This window comes from Delphinapterus leucas, chromosome 1, assembly GCF_059928025.1.
Source record: "Delphinapterus leucas isolate spDelLeu-1000000601 "Yukka" chromosome 1, BTC_Dleu_Yukka2, whole genome shotgun sequence".
NCBI lineage: Eukaryota > Metazoa > Chordata > Mammalia > Artiodactyla > Monodontidae > Delphinapterus > Delphinapterus leucas.
This window is the reverse complement of record NC_143129.1, coordinates 155,809,533-155,829,074: the sequence shown is the minus strand read 5'-3', so window position 1 is coordinate 155,829,074 and position 19,542 is coordinate 155,809,533. Positions and strand designations below refer to the sequence as shown.

Genomic DNA, 19,542 nt, shown 5'->3' with positions numbered 1-19,542 from the left:
GGTGACTGCTCCGCCGTAAGCCGACGCTCTTTGAATGCATACGTTTAAGTCCGTTCCAGAAACTCTCAGCTCTGCCGCGAGTACACGGCCATTGTAGAAAAGACGGCTCTATCTGCAGTCATGGTCTGAGGTCACAAGGACCATATTTGGAGCAGGGCGGGCGGGAGGCCTTCTCTCCATATGGAGCTAAGGTGTCATTGGGCCCCGGGTCAGGTCGGGTAATCCCGGCCCAAGCGTCTGGCCGTGCCTTTCCTTCGGCCAGGACACTGCCCTGGAATTCGGGCCCGCCCGGGTTGCCGCCTCGTGAAAGTCACGTTCCCTCTGCCCGTCCTCTCGAGTACTCTATGGTTCTCGTGGTGACTCTAATTCTAGTTCCGGTCTCTATGGCGGCGGCGGAGGCAGGAACGGTTGCAGGTCGGCCGAATTAGCTGCCTAAGGGCCAATGACAGTGGAGGAGTGATAGAGTATTAGCCAGTAGAAGTCACGAGTTGAGGTCAGGTGGTGAGATTGACAGCATTGCTGGCCAGTGAACGATCCTTGGGGCGGGTCAATCGCCGGGCTTATCCCGCCCGTCCCGCCATTCTCGCTAGTTCGATCGGTAGCGGGAGCGGAGAGCGGACCCCAGAGAGCCCTGTGCAGCCCCACCGCCGCCGCCGGCCTAGTTACCATCACATCCCGGGAGGAGCCGCAGCTGCCGCAGCCGGCCCCAGTCACCATCACCGCAACCATGAGCAGCGAGGCCGAGACCCAGCAGCCGCCCGCCGCCCCCCCCGCCGCCCCCGCCCTCAGCGCTGCCGACACCAAGCCCGGCACGACGGGCAGCGGCGCAGGGAGCGGCGGCCCGGGCGGCCTCACATCGGCGGCGCCTGCCGGCGGGGACAAGAAGGTCATCGGTAAGGACCGGACGGGGACGAGTGTGGGGCGGGAGGGAAGCTTGGCGGCGGAACCGTTACCCGAAGCGGGACGAGCCGGCGGGCGCGCGGCCGGCGGGGACCGACTCGGCGGCGCGCGGCCACCCCTCCCCCAGGCCCCCCCCATTCGCGGACGCCGGCCCGCCCGGTCCGCGTGCCCGAGGCGCGCCTGCGCCGCCTCCCGCGCCCCCTGCAGACCCCGCGCGGCCGCGCGCCCCTCCCCCTGGGCGGCCGCGCGCCGCCGACCGCGTGTGCGGCGGGGTCCCTCCCCTCGGCGCCTGCCCGCCCGCCGGCCGCGTGTGCTCGGGCCCGCACGCCGTTGTTGCGTCCCCCACCCGCTCCTTTCCGCGTGTACTCGGAGGGCGCGGCGCGCCGCCTACGCAGGCCGGAGTGGGCTGGGCGGCTTCCCTTTTCTCACGTGCTCGCCGCAGCGCCCGCCGCCCGCGGTCCCCGCGCACACCCAGCTCGGGCCCGCGCCCCGGGCCTCCGTAGCTGTGGGCTCACCCACGTGGACCGCGCGGCTGGCCGGCGGGCCCCGGAGAGAAAGGCTGTCAGGTGGCCGCTGGCCGCCGCCGGGGAACGCGGGAGCCACCGGATGCTGATGCGTGGCGGTTTAAAAAAAAAAAGGATGTCTGGTAATTGTGGGGTTTTTTTTTTTTTTCCTCTAGCAACGAAGGTTTTGGGAACAGTAAAATGGTTCAATGTAAGAAACGGATATGGTTTCATCAACAGGTGAGATGACCGCCGCTGAATCCTCGTGCTGTCTCTTGCATGCTCTGCCCCATCTGTAGGCTTTGCGGACTTAGGACTGTTGGAGCTTGTGTAGGTTGCCACCTCTGGTGTATTGTTAGTGGGATTTTGTTTTCCTTGGTGACTTGAAAGGATTAGTGGATCTAGAGATTGTCTTTGTTTTGCAGCTAAATGTTAATCTAAAGCTAACTTGAAAGGTACAAAGCGATTTAAAAGGCAAGCGGAGTGAGCCATCTCTTACCAGTTACGGCAAACTGAGAAAGCTAAGATCTGGTATAATTCCGTTAGGCTCAGGCCCACTACATTTTTATCTTCGTCATGCTTTTATACGTTACTGAAATTGGTATTTGAAAATGTGAGCCACTAATTATGTAGGTTATTTACAACTTGTTAACCTCCAGAGGCAACGTGATTTGATAATGCAAGTATGTCGTTTTGACTAAGGTTATAATTCCTTTGTTTAGTGTCCCACTATATGCTGTTTTACAATGCCTCTGATAAATTTCACGTTAGGGCTGTTTTGACAACAGTTGTTTTTATTTGCTCATACTGTAACATTTGGAAGAAAATGAATGGCCCGTTTCCTTTCCTCAATTTTTATTTCTCGTACTTCTTTGCCCCCAAATCATACTTGCTAAAGCTTTGGTTGTAGCTTATTAGAGCGGTCTTAGTACGCGGTAACATTATTTTTCGTATTTGAAGGCAAAGTTACAAACTGCATCTTTAGGATTAATCCTTAGAGTTGTTTGTAGCTATAGTGATGGTAACAAGGGCAGTTTACTCACAGTGCTCTTCATGGTCTCCTTAGCCAGGCTTCATATCCAAGATGGCTGCCAAGGCAAGTAGTGCAGTTACAGGGGTGTAGAGCACTGTGCACGCTAACAGCAATATTGGCCTTACAGGTATGATACAGTCATCTCAGCATTTTCTGTCTTACATCCTTACTTACACTAGACGTTTGAAAGAACTTAAGAATAAGAAGTAACACCAGATGTTTCTGAAATGGGCACTACTGAAGGAAGCCAAATGGTCAAGATTAAGCTTAGACACAACTGGCTGGTGAAAAACTGTTAGTTACTCAACCATAAGGTATTGTGGAAGCGTTCAGAGCAAAAGAGATTGTAAGCATTTGATGGTCTGTTTTCCACGTTTGCAGTTGTGGGGAAACATTTTGTCTCTTCCAAAATCTTTAGGAATTTTCCAGACTGCCTTTGGGACAGGCCAAGGCCACATTTTTTTCATCAGTTTTTTGATAATGGGCTGCTAGTGAGGAAGGAAGGAAGGGAATGCTTTGATGCCAGTATTTGATCACTTTTTAGGTGATCTCTGAATTTGTTAGCATTTCCATTAGTATTTCAGTCTTACTCTGAGTCTCCTTATTGGCCTCACGCTTAAACCAGTGGTTTTCAAATTTAAGTGTGCTTACCTTGGAAGGGTAAAAATGCACATTCCTGAAATCTTCCTTCCCAGCTTGGATTCATTGGGTCTGGGGCACATTTTTAAGGAGAATTCCAGGTGATTATGGCTTGTGGGCCTTACCTTGAGAAACACTGCTTTTGACCTTTGACCCAATGTGATAGGATATCACTGGTGTGCACATTAAGAGGGACTGTAATTTGCAGGCTTTTAAGTAGTTTGTGCTTTAGAAATATGTTTTTTGTTTTGCTGCATTTGTTAAATGGACTTAGGTTATGATATTTTTCAAGTGAACAATTGATAATCCAAGATAAAAGTAGTTTTTCATATACTCTAAATTTTTATTCTGTGAGGTACCATTCCTTGAATCTCTCTGTTCTGACTTGCAGTCAACTCATTTGGCTATCACACAGGGCAAGTTAAATGTGAGTTGGCGTTTGATGATGCTTTGTTCGGACTGTCTTAACTGCAAGTATTTTGTCACACTAACTGGTTCAGATGTGCTTTACATTTCTAAGACTGGTCGTTTCAATGAATGATTCAGAGACTTGCACAAGACACTGTAAAACCTAACAGCAGGTAAGTTCAGGAGAGGTTTACCTTACTTAAGGGAAAATGTATGTCTTAAAGAACTGTAGTTCTGGAAGCTAGCAGGTGGTTTGGGGCTGGAGGCACTTGGCTCTCCTGAGAGAGAAAGTGTGTGTGTCACACATGTATACTGTTTCTGTATAAAGGAGAGGATGTAGTGTTGGGGATGATTGGTGTAGCTCTAATTTTAACCTCAGAATTCTATGAATTTTATATTGTAGGTTGTTAAAGTGTTTATAATTAAGATACATTTTTAATGTAAAATTTTCCTTTAAAGAAATGTATTTTTATTGTAAACATGTATTTCAGTCTGTGTTATTGCCTGCGATAATTGTTATAGCCTTGTTAGAATTATTTTTTAAAGGGTTTCGTTGTACAAAAGGTGCTAAATAAGAGTATAAAGATTTTAACACAGCAGAAATGTTGGTTTTATTTTGTTAGGCTATGTAGTCTAGGAATTCATTGTTATTCCTTTGTGTGCTGTGTCTGCAAAAGATAATTGGATTATGTGACTGGAGGCGTTTATTAACCCCCCAAAATTACTTTTCATTTTATGATAAACTTCACTCAAGACTATTGAAGATGGCATTAGAAGGATGCCACGGGGTCAGTGGTTTCAGGGTTTGATTCTCTGCTTTTAAATCTAGAAACTTGATGTTCTCTTTTGCTTCCAGGTGTTGAGGATTAATCTGTGCTCACCAAACTTATGAAAGATTGGCATGAATCAGTAACAATTTATTTTTCAATCGGACATGCATCTTTTTATAGTGACCAGAATAGGAATACTTTTCTGTTATCCAGAGTACTTAAAAAGCTGAATTGTAAGGGTTGGGCAAGGTATTTGGAGCAAAAAGAATCAAACAGAGAAGAGATCACAAACTGGTGGCCTACCTGATCAGAGTATCTTCTTTTTTTAAGAGCTGTATTTTAGCTTTGGGGTGTTTAGTTCCATGGAAATGAAAATCAGCTGGTCATGAGTATTACGGCCTGTAAATGAGGCATGCATTCTCTTTTTACGACAGTCTGTCAGGCTTAGTTCTCTCCTGTTGTTTGACTTCCCTTCCTATATGCATTTCTGTGTATTACTTTTTACCCATGGTCTAGGATGATATTTAATAAACCAAGACAGGGAAGGGCTTAGCTGTCCCTCCTTAGAAAAAATACTTAGTCATGGCTGTCAGGTTTAGTCTCCCTTTGCGGGGGCCCTACCTATTGGGGATTCCACATGTATATAACTGATCCTTCATTATGGTGGTGATAAGAGTAGCTAATGTTTATCAAGTATTTATGCTAGGAACTATAGTAAATGGTTAAAATCAGCTAATGGATTTAATCCAACCTTTCAGGTAATAGGTACTATCCTGAAACAGAGAGGTTGAGTAAACTTGCCCCAGAAGTGTAGCTGCTAAGTGGCAGAGCTAGGATTTGAACTCTGTTTTCTGACAATGGAGTTTGTGTGCGCTAACTCCTGTTATTGCTGTCTATGAAAATAGACCCTAGTCGTCTTCAGTTTGGTTGTTTCTACATGGTCTACATTTTCTACAGATAATGGGGGCAGAAGTTATTCTTTGCCATTGAAAGGTTCTTCTTAAATGATCTCTAGCTTGTCACTAGAGCTGTATGCTACTAGTTCCCCAGATTTGAAAAGCTTTCTGCTTTTCACTGCCTGTTTCATATAGTTAGGGATTGCTATAATATAGTTCTATTTCAGCGTGCAGATTGTCTTTAGGAAGTAAAGGACTTGCTTAATACCTAATATTGGGAGGCAATTAAGGAATTAAAAGAGAGTATTAGATCTTTATCTTTAAACTCATTCTGGTTTTATATGGTCTGTGAACCAAGAACAGGTTTTGCCTTTTTATAAGTGTTGTTAAAAAAGAGAAAAATATACAACAGTCTGTGACCCTACAAACCCTGTTAATTTTAACTTTATAGACCTGTGGAAAGATGATTGCCAAGTCTCTTGGGCTGTTAAAGTCAAACTGATCATAACTTGATCGCACAGTAAGAACCAAGAAATCATAGGTAGTCTGTAACCTAAATGAGTAAATGTTGTGGCACTAGGGAAGGCTTGAAGATTTGGTGGTGTGCTAAGGGAGGGATGGGGCGGGCTGGAAGGGGGTGGAGGCATAAAAAGACATACCTTCATTGTCCTACATTAGGAACTTTGAAGAGACTTCCATTTTCTTTAGATCCCTGCAGGATTTCTTTTTCTTTGGCATTCTCAACTTAAAATGGTATCCCCTTTTTTTCTAAAGTCTCTTGCTATCTGTGTGATTTCTTTTTCTTTGAAGTCACTGCTGTGTTATTTGCTGAATAAGAACAATGTTATATTTCTAGATAGGTGAGAAAAGTATGTTTTCATTAAAAATTTTTTCAGTAGTAAATAATGATCTATTAATACGAAGAGACGGAGTAGAAGAATACAGCAAAAAGAGTACACTTGACTGCAGGAGAATGGGAGGACTGGTGTGTGATACATGGAATGACACTGTTGGAATACTGTAAGTCTATGCTGTCCAATACAGTAGTAGGTGCATGTGGCTATTAAGCATCTGAGAAACTGAATGTAAGATACTTCGGTGTTTTATGTTGACCATGTATGTTGAAATGATCAAATTAGTTTTACTTGTCTTTTTATTATGGCTACTAGAAAACAAACAGATATTTGGCTTTACAAATAAGGCACTTTGCCCAAGATTATGTAGTTAGTAATGGGGATAGCCAGGATTCCAACCTTGGCTCCAGTGGTTCTGGTTAGGAGCTCTTAACCATTGTGTTCTATATCCCACCTTGCCCCTCTCTCCTCCTTCCTCTCTGATTAGTATGACTTAACATACTATAACATGTAGAAAACCACATTTGGTAATTCAGCTGCTGCCTTAGATTGAATAGTGGTGGCCTTCTAGATAGAAATCCTTGAGGATAGGCCACATCTTATTTTTATTTCTTGTGTTTAGCACAATGCCCAGATAGCTAACTAGCACAAGTAAATACCCAACAGTATTAAAGAATTGAATGAGGCCTTTGGGCTTGCTATCCTTTCATCATCAGCCCAGTGGCTTCTGGTAGATTAGAGCTGGCTAATGTTAATGAATAGTAGACACTCAGCAGATACTTTAAAATTGAGCACCTACCATGTTCCTGTAGTAGGCTGCGTGCTAGACAGAAGAATGGCAGCCTCTGTTTTCAGTGACTTGGCTCCATGGGGTTGGAGCTCATACTTCGGCTTGTGTCTAACCTTCCACCCTTGGTAAAGTATGGTAAAGGCAGAAGTATGCCTCTTGGTTCTCAGGAGGTAAGAGGCAGTGCTGGTGATGCCTCCATTTCTCTCCTCATTGCATTAATAAATAGCTAAAGGTTAAAACATGCTTCTTGATGAGCCATTTTGGTCATCTTTAATTGCTGCTTTTCCCTCTTCAGTAAGATCTCTAGTAGCCATGACATGCCTTTTTTCCAGTATTACTGTAGATCAGGAGTCAAGAAACCCTCTCAGAACTGGTTTTTTCTGGCTGGTGAGCAAAGAATGGTTTTTACATTTTTTAAGTGTTGAGGGAAGTGAGGGGGCAATATGCAGCAGAACCCTGGTCTAATTATACGAATAACTTTGTGTACTACAGGTAAGGATATAGGGATGCTTGTTATTCATTGTTGTTCTCTCCCAAAATTGGAGAAACCATATGCTGTTATGTGCTTCTACAGCTGAAATATGTAAAGATTTCCAAACTGATCCTTTTTGAGTTTTCAACATGATAAAGCCCAGGGCCTGTGGAATCAAATTCTACCACTCTAAGCAGATGACCGCATACTTCATTTTCCTAATTTGTAGAACGGGGGGTTAATATAAAAGCACCTACCTTGGGATTGGTATGATCTAAAGAGTTAAAGCGCTTGGCACAGTATCTGGAACGTAACCCTCTGCAGTGTAAGCTGTTAGGTGTCTAAGCTTTTCTCCCCTTTTGTGGGTGAAGAAAAAGATCCAGTTAGGAGGGGGCAGCTTTCCAAGGCTACACAGCTGTTAATAGTAGAATGAGGAGTAAAAATCAGGTTTCCTATTGGTAATGCCTTGAACTTCTTGGTAGTCCTTTAACAAGTTGCAACTAGATTGATTTATTGCATCCATACTGTAGTATAATGGCTTGGCTAAAACTACATTTTTTGATCTGTCAAGTTTTTCCCTAAAATCTACATACTTTTTTTTTGGCTGCATTGGTTCTTCATTGCTGCGCACAGACTTTCTCTAGTTGTGGCAAGCGGGGGCTGCTTTTCGTTGCGGAGCATGGGCTTCTCATTGCAGTGGCTTCTCTTGTTGCAGAGTATGGGCTCTAGGCTTGCGGGCTTCAGTCGCTGTGGCTCGCAGGCTCTAGACCTCAGGCTCAGTAGTTGTGGTGCATGGGCTTAGTTACTCCGCAGCATGTGGGATCTTCCCAGACCAGGGCTCGAACCCATGTCCCCTGCATTGGCAGGCGGATTCTTAACCACTGCTCCACCAGGGAAATCCCCTAAAATCTATATATCTTTTGACCATGATACATTCTCTTATAGACTGGTTTAGTGACAACAGAATAAATGAGTATCACCTTGTCTGGCATGACATCATCAGTGAACATATATTGGTTTCCACATAGCTCTGTACCCAGAAAACCTCTCCCTAATCTGTTTTCCAAGAGATGATTTATCTTGTGTGTACTACTTGTCTTGTACTATCTTTAAGATTGTCCTGACTGGAAAAGTAGTTTTGGTGAATTTTTTTAATACTCCTTTTACAACCCTGAAGTAAAATTCGTAGATAACTGCTTTTACTTCTTTTTATTGTGGTGTATAATATTTTCCATCTGTAAATGTCTGTTTGCAACTACATTAGAAAAAATGTTGTATTGGCTACTCAGATACATGGGTAACATTATTGTCAGTAATGAAAAATCCCTCTCTTGAAAGCTGCATCTTTTAGGAAATTATAATGCATATTGAAACTGTAAAACACTATATTCAAAACTCAGTTAATTTACACATGAAAGTCCAGGACCAAATATCCTTTACCTAGTCATCTGGCAAGTCTTATACCCTTCACTCCCTTTAATGGAAGTAGTACCCCCTGTCTTTGGAACAGCCGAAGAGCTTGGAATTAGAGCTTGAAATTCAGTTGTGTAGCGCTCTCTCGCTCGCGCTCGCGCTCTCTCTCTCTCTCTCTCTCTCTCTCTCTCTCTCTCTCTCTCTCTCCCCCTCTCTCCCTCTCTCCCCCTCCCCCCTCCCCCCCCGTGTGAGTGTGTGTGTGATCGATCCTGTTTCCATAAATTGAATGTCCTCATGTTATGATAATCCAAGCTATATGGATTCTTTGGTGCATACATTGCTCCATGGATCCGCAAGGAGCCAATAGTCAGTAAACCAGTCAGGCTAGTTCATTGTAACCTTTGTTCCTTTTGTCATTAAACACTAGAACTACTATTGAGTCCTTTCTCAACTCTGACCTACTGACAATAGGGTAGGGTAAATCAATAAAGGTCTAGAAATGTTGTTGCTCCTCCAGTGCTTCCAGATCCTCTGTGATCTCCAGTCTCTAAGCTAAAAATTCAGATCATTCACCACTGCCCCCTGACTTCTAGCCTCCATTCATCCACAGAGTTTTTCCCATATTAATTCAAGAACGATATCTCAAGTCTACTCCCTCATACACAGCCCCTTAGTCCAGGCCTCCATCAGTCCTAGTCTGGACTTCTGGTGTAGCTTTTATAACTAACAGGTCTCCTCTTGGCTTCAAACTTTCCATAATAGCAACCATTTTTGAACACCTAATAATTTATCGTGTTCTAATTTATCTAATAATTTATATGTCCACTACATAAAAGCGTTTACTGGCTTCTCTACCTACATGATGATTTAGCCCATATTCACCCTTCCACACAGCCACAGCCCTAGCCATATTCTAGGTTGAACATAATTTGCACTTAATTTGCTCATTGTTGGTCTTACCCATGTCCATGATCTCTCCACCTGGAACATCTTTCTCATTTTCCAGTAAACTCCTTTAAGACTTAGGGCAAATGTTGCCTCCTTTAATAGCTACTTGTAAGGTCCTGAAGCAAATATTTCAACCATATTTGTTTAGGAACAGACTAAAGATTGGTGTCATATGAAGTGAAAAAGGGGGTTGTGTGTGCTAGTAAAAAGTTTCATTCATCTTCACCTCCTTAGTTCTCCAGCATAAACAATGCTTTCCGTGTGAATGATGTCAGTATTGGTGGTGTTCATATTTGTACTTCATTGTGATCTTGTCCCTCTATTTTAATCAGTACTTTATTTTTAAGAGCAGTTTAGGTTCATGGCTAAGTTGAGCAGAAAATACATAGTTCCCATATACCCCAGGCCTACACGTTGCACCCATGACTTCCCCCACTATACTGTACCAAAGGGATACATTAGTTACAATCGATAAATCTACACGGACACATCATTATCATTCAAAGTCCATAGTTTACATTTAGGGCTCATTCCTGGTATTGTACATTCTGTGGTCATCTTTATGATCCTCAAGGAAAGTTGGGAATTGGAAATGGTAAAAAGGAAATGATTGAGGATGAAGTGAGAAAGTAGGAAGCTAGTAATTAATGGAAGAGAATGTGTTCATGATCTCTCCTACTTAAGTTAGTAACCGTGCTCTTAGAGGTAGGAGTGGGTTGTGCAGGAACGCTGTTCAGTAGGATGAGGAGTGACAGAATGTATGTTGCTAGTCACTTCTATCCTCTTAATAGCTTAGTAGGTCACACTTCATTAGTCTTTAATCCTTCTAAGGTAGATGGTGAGAGTTATTAGCAAAACCGTCGTGGCTTACTGGTTGTGTTTTTGTTTTGTTTCTTAATTTCCTAATGGCTGGTTGGCAGCCGAGAAAGCCTCTAAAAAGGGGAGGGGAGTGCAGAAAGGACCAAGTGTATTCTTAATCTTTGGCAACATGAAATGTAGTGTTCAATTTTATAACTTGTTCAACTTGGTTCTGTCTTGTAGGAATGACACCAAGGAAGATGTATTTGTACACCAGGTGAGTGCTCGTGTGGGTATTTACCCTTCTGGCTCAAGGCTTGTGGGAGGAAAAGGGTGGATAGCTTGTCAACAACTGTTCCTTGCAAAAAGGTTAAGTCCAGTCACCAAACAATTTAGTTCCCACAGGAAGAGGGGTAGTACAGCTTAAATGTGTACACTGATACATTATGTTGGCAGTTTACTTAATTAAAATAGGTGTTTCACATTGGTATTTTGTTAATGGCTGTAGCTTTTTAAAATGTTGAATCTGCTCTACTTGTTACACTAAATTTTGAAACCTAATTTCAGATGAACTGAAAACCTCCATTAATCTAAACTTGAACTAATACCATTGCTATAGATACACAGAAACTTTGACAAGATGCTGTTAGAATTACCTCTATGGTAAGGACAAATAACAGTAATCCTGGGAGAAATCGGCCAGAGTTGCAAAATACATTAATTTGAAATGAATGTTGAAAAACTGGCAAACGTAGCATAGGTCCTTCTGTTATAACAGGATAGGTGCTACATGCTAAACTTCCCCCACAAGTACCATTTAAGGAAAATATTTTGGAAAATGCTTAAACATTAAGGAGTTTATTGTTAAAGTAAGCCACTGCCAAATGAACACTAATATTTCAACCTTAAGCATATCATAGGCCCCACTGGACTTAATTATCCTCATAGGAATGCAGTGGGTAGGAAAAATGTTTATAAATGTGTACTTTTATGTACTCTGCAGTTTTTGTTTTTTTTACTAAGACTGTTGAAATATTGTCAACTTGTATTGAAAATCACTCTAAGAACTTTTTAACCACTGTACTGTAATGTAGACATCAAAAGACAAAATCAGTCTACACATGCCTTTATTCAGGGAGATATGAGCTTGGCTGGCAGCATACTTCATAGGAAGGGCTGTGTTAGGTTGGTGTTTTGTAGCTCTCTGAAGTGCCCTGTACAGCACTCAGTGGCAATCAAGGGGGAAGCCAGATCAATTTCTAGATACATCAGAAGCCCTGTCCAGTAATCACTGGGTCAAACATAAGCATGGAAACTTTTAAATTCTAAACAAATATAGGACTGCTCAGGCAAAGTGTTATATTAAGACACATGTTTATTTTATAAAATTGAATACCAACACTTAATCTGTTCCTTACTTCCCTTTTGCATGTTCAAAGGAATTTGCAGAATTAGGTACAAGAGACAGCAAGCTTGCCAGTCTTGCTGCCCGTCAGCAACAGTAAAGGGTTTGGGAAGATTGGGGAGGGCGTTGAAAATGCTGACCAAAATAAGAGTTTGGGATTTTAATTACCCATACTTGTGCTATCCCCTATGACTGCAGATAATTGAGTTATATGAAAGGTATGAAAACTTTGTGACAGTTTAGATGACAGATGAAATTAATTATTTGGCTGAATGCATATCACCCACTTGTACCAACCCACAAGGTGTCACCAATATGCTTTCCTCTTTATTTTGGAGGTGGTTTCAACATTTAGTTGTTTCTTAGGACTTTGGCTGCTCAGGTCTTGGTGGTGTATCAAGGAGACTGCAGTTCTGGGCAACTTAGCTTAATTGGCTTCAGATTTGTTGGTTGTCCTGCCTCCTCTGGAATGGAAATGCATGAGTGATCCTGTAATGGATACCGCTGTGATGTAGTAGAATGAACATGGGATTTGGAGTCCCAAGACCTGGATTTAGAAAAGTCCATACTCTGCCACTTATTAGCTGTGTGACCTTGGGCAAGTCACCTAACTTTTTAAAGCCTGTTTATTACCTTAAAAGAGGAATAATAATGCCTCACATCATCTGTCATAAGGAGATTGAGTGGGTAATGTGTGGAAGAACTTTATGGAAGTACTACAAACGTGAGATATTATTCTTCCCCTTTAACTTTGTCGTAGAAGTCTGGAGAACAAGTAACAATGTGAGATTTAATGTATTCTGGGGAGGTAATAACCAACTGTCCCAGGCAGTCGGAATATTAAAAGTGGCATAGTTAATTCACGTGAATTGCATTTCCATCGAAGTATTACCACAGTCAGGTTGGAAGGGATTTTGGTTGACATTTGTAATTGAGTTTGATACGGTAACACAGGGACAAAGTTGGTTTGGTCAACTTTGAAGCATGCAAAACTAAACTCGCCTGTCATCTAAACTGGCCCTGTGTGGGGCTAGCTTCTACTATTAAGTGCAGTCTTTGGGGATAGATGGATATCCTCATTTTGTTCAAAGCTACATATAATGCTTTTGCAAAAAGCATTTTAAAATATATATCTATATAGTGTCTGTCTTGAGTGTTAAATTACTTGTTTTAGTTTGGAAAATAGTGGTAAAATGCTGGGGCCTTGTAAGATTGGAGTATTTTGGTTGAGGTTGGGGGTAGCATTGGTCCCTGTTTTCCTAAATTTATTGATGGTTTGGTCTTATTTAAAGCTAATTTTAAGCGTATATCCAAGCTAAAATATTGTTGACTCTGGTACATTTTAAATGAAAAAGCACATTATTCTCCCCTGTTAATCTATTTTTGGAATGTGATATTACTAGACTGCCATAAAGAAGAATAACCCCAGGAAGTACCTTCGCAGTGTAGGAGATGGAGAGACTGTGGAGTTTGATGTTGTTGAAGGAGAAAAGGTGAGGATGCTTTTTGTGTAAAGGTTTGACTTCAGTATGGAAATATTTTGGAGATCTCATCCATTAGGATGGTGGCTCTAATGTGGATGGATGGGTCAGGTGACCACTTGAACACAGGTGCATCAATCCTAATGTGCTGGCTGCAGTTAGAGGGCTATCTCTTCAGAACAGTGAGGAACTAATATTTAATCATTTCTATGCACCCCTGGCCACAGAGACCCTTTTTTATTTGCTTTGTGTAAGTTTTGTTAAGTGTACTTAATTCCATTGTCACTATCAATATACGATGGCTTTTGTAGGGTGCGGAGGCAGCAAATGTTACAGGCCCTGGTGGAGTTCCAGTACAAGGCAGTAAATATGCAGCAGACCGTAACCATTATAGACGCTATCCACGTCGCAGGGGTCCTCCACGCAATTACCAGCAGAATTACCAGAATAGTGAGAGTGGGGAAAAGAATGAGGGATCGGAGAGTGCTCCTGAAGGCCAGGCCCAACAGCGCCGGCCCTACCGCAGGCGAAGGTTCCCACCTTACTACATGCGGAGACCCTATGGGCGTCGACCACAGTATTCCAACCCTCCTGTGCAGGGAGAAGTGATGGAGGTAAATGTGATTTTATTTATTTTTAACTGCCGTGGTATTCAGACTTCTGTTTGGTTGGGTTTTTACTGGTCCATATTGGCTTGATTTCCATTGCCTTTTCAGGGTGCTGACAACCAAGGTGCAGGAGAACAAGGTAGACCAGTGAGACAGAATATGTATCGGGGTTATAGACCACGATTCCGCAGGTATGGTTTGTATTTTAAAATTTCTCAAGCATGTATTAGGACTCAGCAGCATCATGCTTCTTCTGCAGGCTTTTTCAGTCGTTTATCTGTTAACACTTCACATTTTCTTTCATCAGATACCTAAGAGATGAACCTGCAGTCAGTTATCTTTGAGAATGTGTTCTTTGCATCTTTGCTGGCACTGGTTAAAAACACCTTTATAGATGTGGTCTACTTTATGCAGTTGGTTTTGTTGTTGTTTTTCTCTAATGAGGGTATGGAATTTCACATGTTCTGTCCTTTAACAGGTAAGAAAATAGTAGTTTAAACTGCATTGTATTATAACTTTAAAACCTGGTTCATTGGGAGGGAGAAAGGTAAAAGGTAAGCATATCTTTTTAACAGAGGGTATTTAATTATTAGAGTATAGAGTAATTAGGGAAGAGCTCCATGAGCCAGACACGTTTATACATGTATGTAGCACACTGAGGCAGTGTTCCCAGTCCCACGATGTTAGGATTGACTGGTGTAGCAGTTATTTCTTTTAAGGGTCTTAGAGCATTGAGTCTCCAGATGTGATCCCTAAGACTAACAGGTAGTATACTATTTTCAACCTAGACATAGTTACCTTGTTGAAATACTACAAATAATCACAATATGTTTTAAAATAGTGATAATGTTTATCTGTGATAATGATAAATGGTCTAAAATAGGCTTTCATGGCAGTCTATCCATTTAAATTCCAAGAGCAGGATCCTTGGTCTACTTTTTCTTACATTGTAGAGCTGCTTAAATTTTCTACCTAGTTTCATTGGTGTTCTTAAAAATAGCATGAATTTTTGTTGTCAAGTGCTTCTGTTTTACTGTTTGCCTTTTGGTTTAAGTTAGACTAAATGGTCTCATTTGAATGAATAGACTAGTATTACAGTGTCAGATAATTGCTATGGTGAGATAGATAGATAAGGTAGATAGATTGATTTGCCTTAAAGTATCAAGGAACGCAGGGCTTTCCAAACTATTTAGCCAGGAATTTTTTGTTCAAATGAGTAGTAAATGACACATGCTACTTATAATCCATGGGGTGAAATTCTGATTGATGTAGATCCAAGAGCAAATTGTAAGAAATCTGAGACCAATACAGCAGGAGTTTTGCTGAGAAGGAGACAGGTGAGGTGGCAATAAAGGGAAATGTGTCATCAAGAAAGGATTTTTTTGTTTGAGAAATAAGAGCATATTTGTAGGCTGGAAAACGTAGTAAAAGAGGACAGTTGTCAGGGAAGTAACTGCTAGAACTGTCTTCAGTTAGGATAGGATTTGGTCCACAAATAGTGGGTTAGTCTTTTGCTAGAAACCATGGGCATTGCATGTGTAAGAAGCCAGAGTATATGGGCCCCGGTATGTTAGTGAAGTCAAGAGGAGAGAGGGGTGAGAGAGGTTTGGGGAGTTTGGGACAAAGATGTGAAATTATCTCTAGAAGAGAAATAGGGGAAATCAAATAACAGTGTTTACAAATTTAAAGTGGGTCCACCCAGCATGGCTGTACGTTTCCAGCCGTTTTGAGCAGCAGCCTCAGATTAGGCATAGCGTTAGATTTGTTACCCAAAGATGACTGAGTTTGAGACTGGTTATAATGATTAATGGTGGACTTTATACTTGGAGAAAGAGGGGAGAAACAGATTAAGGAAGAGTAAGTGACAGAATGAGTGATGGGATCATTGGATTATAGGTCCTAGTGGAAATAGAGTGCGAGAACAAGACACCTGGAATAAACCGGGAAAGTAAGTAAGGAGTGATTAGAGAGTGGAATGCTTGAAGTTGAGAAAACCTAGGTAGCAAACAAGAATTGGATGGGAAGTAAAGAATCTGAAAGCCCATATTATTGGGGACTGTCATGATAATTACAACAGGAAAAGTGTAGTAAATGGAATATGGCATAACATAAGATTTGAAAGCTTGGGGTTTTAGAATTCACTTTAGAAGCCGCAGTGATAGGGGTGGGACAGCCACCACTTGAAGGCTGTTCTTCAAGGGGAAGTTTCGCCGAAGACTGGTCATGAGTTCACAAAATGTGGGGAAGCGGTTTCAGGAGAAGGGGTGGGGGGTGGGATTGGGAGAGGTAGGTGGGAGATTGGAGGGATTAGAGGTGAAAAATAGAATGTACGGATCTAAATAGGAAATTAGAGGTTATTATGACCTATAATATTTATGGTATAGAAGGATGATATTAATCTTGGTGTTCATTTAAAGCATGCAACTGACTGGTATTTAGTATATTCACAAAGTCACGCAGCCATTACCACCGTCTAATTCCAGACATTTTCATCACCGCCACGCTCCCCCCAGTCCGCCACCCCCAAAGTCCTGTATTCATTAATAGTCACTCTCCATTCCCCTCTGCCCCAGCCCTTGACTACCACTAATCTGCTTTCCCTGTCTCTGGATTTGCCTATTTTGGGTATTTCTGTGTCTGGCTTTCAATTCACATATTTTTAAGGTCATCCATGTTGCATGTATCAGTACTTGATTTCTTTTTATGACCAAGTCATGTTCTATTGTATGAATATCACATTTTGTTCTTCATTAACCAGTTGATGGGCATTTGGGTTTCTTTTTTTGTTGTGAATAATACAGTAATCACATAATGGACACTGTTTTGGCTGTAGACCCAGGAGTAGAACGGCTGGGTCATATAGTAACGCTTTGACATTTGTTGCCAAGCTGTTTTGCAAAGCTGCTACACCATTTTATATTCCCACCAGCAATGTATTGAGGGTTTGTTTCTTCACATCCTCCCCAACATGGTTATTTTTCAGCCTTTGGATTATGACTATCCTAGTGGGTATGAAGTGGTTTTGATTTGCCTTTCCCAGTGACTAATGGTTGTTGTGTACTTTCATTTATATGAAGAGAGCATTTCTTCTTTGGTTTTGACTTCCTGCATTTTTAGCAAGTGTTCATCTGTAAAGGATAGTTAGCACTTGTGCCCAAACCTGGTTACCTTAAAGCCCATGTTTTTAAATGACATCAAGGTGTTGATAGTGTTGTACCACCTTTAGTCCTTTCATGGCTAACTTTGTAATAGATTATACTATGGGTAAAAGCTTACGAGACTATTAAAACCAGTTTTAAGCATTCATCTTCCAGTTTATACTTCCAAATCCTTTTCCCAGGTCATACTCAATTTGTGAAATAAAAGCCAAATTTGCTCTTTTGATTTTGCTAAATTGCCTGCAGACCACTTGATAAACAGGAAGGCCAGATGTGTTAATACTGGTGGCTAGGTTAAAGAAAGAAGGTTTTATCATTGCAAGTTTGCACAATGTTCATTCCAGGGGCCCTCCTCGCCAAAGACAGCCCAGAGAGGACGGCAATGAAGAAGATAAGGAAAATCAAGGAGATGAGACCCAAGGTCAGCAGCCACCTCAACGTCGGTACCGCCGCAACTTCAATTACCGACGCAGACGCCCAGAAAACCCTAAACCACAAGATGGCAAAGAGACAAAAGCAGCCGATCCACCAGCTGAGAATTCGTCCGCTCCCGAGGCTGAGCAGGGCGGGGCTGAGTAAATGCCGGCTTACCATCTCTACCATCATCCGGGTAAGTAAGCATAGATAGCCTTCTGGCCTCTGAGCAGTCATGAGTGGTGTCCATTAATGAAAGAGGAAAAAACCCAGTTCATCAGGTAAGGTAAGCCACTTAAACATACAATATCTTCTACCCAAACTAATCATAACATGACCTGAATATCCCATTTTGGTAATGGGGCGTATCAGAGCCATACTTTGGCTCACTAACACTTGGAGGCCTAGCTTTACATTGTATCTTGAATGTGAGAGCCTTTTGTCAACCTTTTTGGATGATTTTACCAGTAAGCAGAGGAAAGTCTTGCTAACCTTACCATAACAGGTAATGTTAATTACATTGCATTATTTTTCATTTTTCAAAAATAAGTGGGATAGCTACTAGGATTAATAACCTAGGTGATAGTGACCAATATGGTTGGTCTCTTTGGGAAAAGTGACAGCTTCGGCATTGTATCATCAATTCCAAAATCAAGGGATGATTCCCTTTTTACTTGATTCTAGGAGGCATTTGGCACTAGAATTATTATTTTCAGCCACTGATACTTTTTTTCCCCTCTATACTATTTTCTGAGTGTCAAAAGGTCATCCAGAACCTAGGAGTAACCATTCTTGTTACACAGCAGGGTCCACCCCTGTTACGAATTGCTGTGTTAAGATAAGCCAGTATGAGATTTGTTAATGCCTTCCCTACTTAGCTTATTTGAATCTGGAGCAGTGTGGTGTACTAAAAGAAAATTGCAGTGAACTGCGCGAGATAATTTTAAAACTTTTTTTCTTTTACAGTTTAGTCATCCAACAAGAAGAAATGAGTACGAAATTCCAGCAATAAGAAATGAACAAAAGATTGGAGCTGAAGACCTTAAGTGCTTGCTTTTTGCCTGTTGACCAGATAACTAGAAGTATCTGCATTATCTATGCAGCATGGGGTTTTTATTATTTTTACCTAAAGACGTCTCTTTTTGGTAATGACAAACGTGTTTTTTAAAAAAAATAAAAAAGCCTGGTTTTTCTCAATACACCTTTAAAGGTTTTTAAATTGTTTCATATCTGGTCAAGTTGAGATTTTTAAGAACCTCATTTTTAATTTGTAATAAAAGTTTACAGCTTGATTTTTTCAAAAAAGTCAACAAACTGCAAGCACCTGTTAATAAAGGTCTTAAATAATTGTCTTTGTGTATATTTCTGCCTTGTTTCATTTTAGTTTAAAGTACTTTCTGGTTATAGGATCCTTATTAGCTTAAATCTATCTGTAGATAGGTGGTACTCATTGGTATTTACTCAGGAAATTTTTAAAAATGTGTAATCCTTTATTGAGTAGCATGCCTGTGGGCCCGTACTGAAAATTAGAAAGTATTTACTATGGTAATATGGCCATTTTCCTTTCTGTGAGCTGCTTTTACTGGGAGGCAGTGGTAAAGGAGAAGAGAGAGGGCATGGTCTGGTGGAGACTAACTGGACTCTAATCCTTGGAAGCCATTTATTTGTGCCCTACTGTGAGTTACTTCAGCCTGTGGATTGAAGGATACCCACCTTAGTTATCAGATGCCTGCCACAGAGACTGGTGTACTTGGTTAACACAGCTCCTTTGCTTGGGCACAAATAATGCAATGCTTGTGTGAAGTCTGCTTAAAGAACATAGAGGTCAGTGACATTCATTTTGTTCTCAGCACCCTTGTAAACCTAAGCCTGTTCTGGCTGTTCTTTTATAATGTCTTATTAAAATGCCCTTTGGCTTCCTTTGTGGAATAGTTAATGACTGCTGTCTAGAGACTAATTCTGGATCATTCTGGCCGGCATTTGAGGCCTTGGGGTTATAGAGTCGGCTAGAGTGGCACATCCGGGAGCCATGCAGTGCTGTGTGCCTCTCCA

General features: G+C 41.7%; 1 protein-coding gene across 1 annotated transcript; it reads left to right on the top strand.

Moving 5' to 3' along the window:
• Window positions 1-572: 572 nt before the first annotated feature.
• Window positions 573-18,842, top strand: YBX1 (Y-box binding protein 1). Its single transcript, XM_022575446.3, has 8 exons — window positions 573-893; window positions 1,580-1,643; window positions 10,668-10,701; window positions 13,233-13,322; window positions 13,622-13,924; window positions 14,027-14,109; window positions 17,421-17,686; window positions 18,457-18,842. Exons 1-7 carry the CDS (start codon window positions 728-730, stop codon window positions 17,653-17,655), a joined length of 975 nt encoding a protein of 324 aa, XP_022431154.1. The 5' UTR covers window positions 573-727; the 3' UTR covers window positions 17,656-17,686; window positions 18,457-18,842.
• Window positions 18,843-19,542: the final 700 nt, after the last annotated feature.

Bases quoted from the DNA above. Each gene is read 5' to 3' on its own strand.
- YBX1 (XM_022575446.3), top strand. From the start codon at position 728: ATGAGCAGCGAGGCCGAGACCCAGCAGCCGCCCGCCGCCCCCCCCGCC. The intron at 894-1,579 runs GTAAGGACCGGA...TTTTTCCTCTAG, and splicing joins CGGGGACAAGAAGGTCATCG to CAACGAAGGTTTTGGGAACA. The intron at 13,925-14,026 runs GTAAATGTGATT...TTGCCTTTTCAG, and splicing joins TGCAGGGAGAAGTGATGGAG to GGTGCTGACAACCAAGGTGC.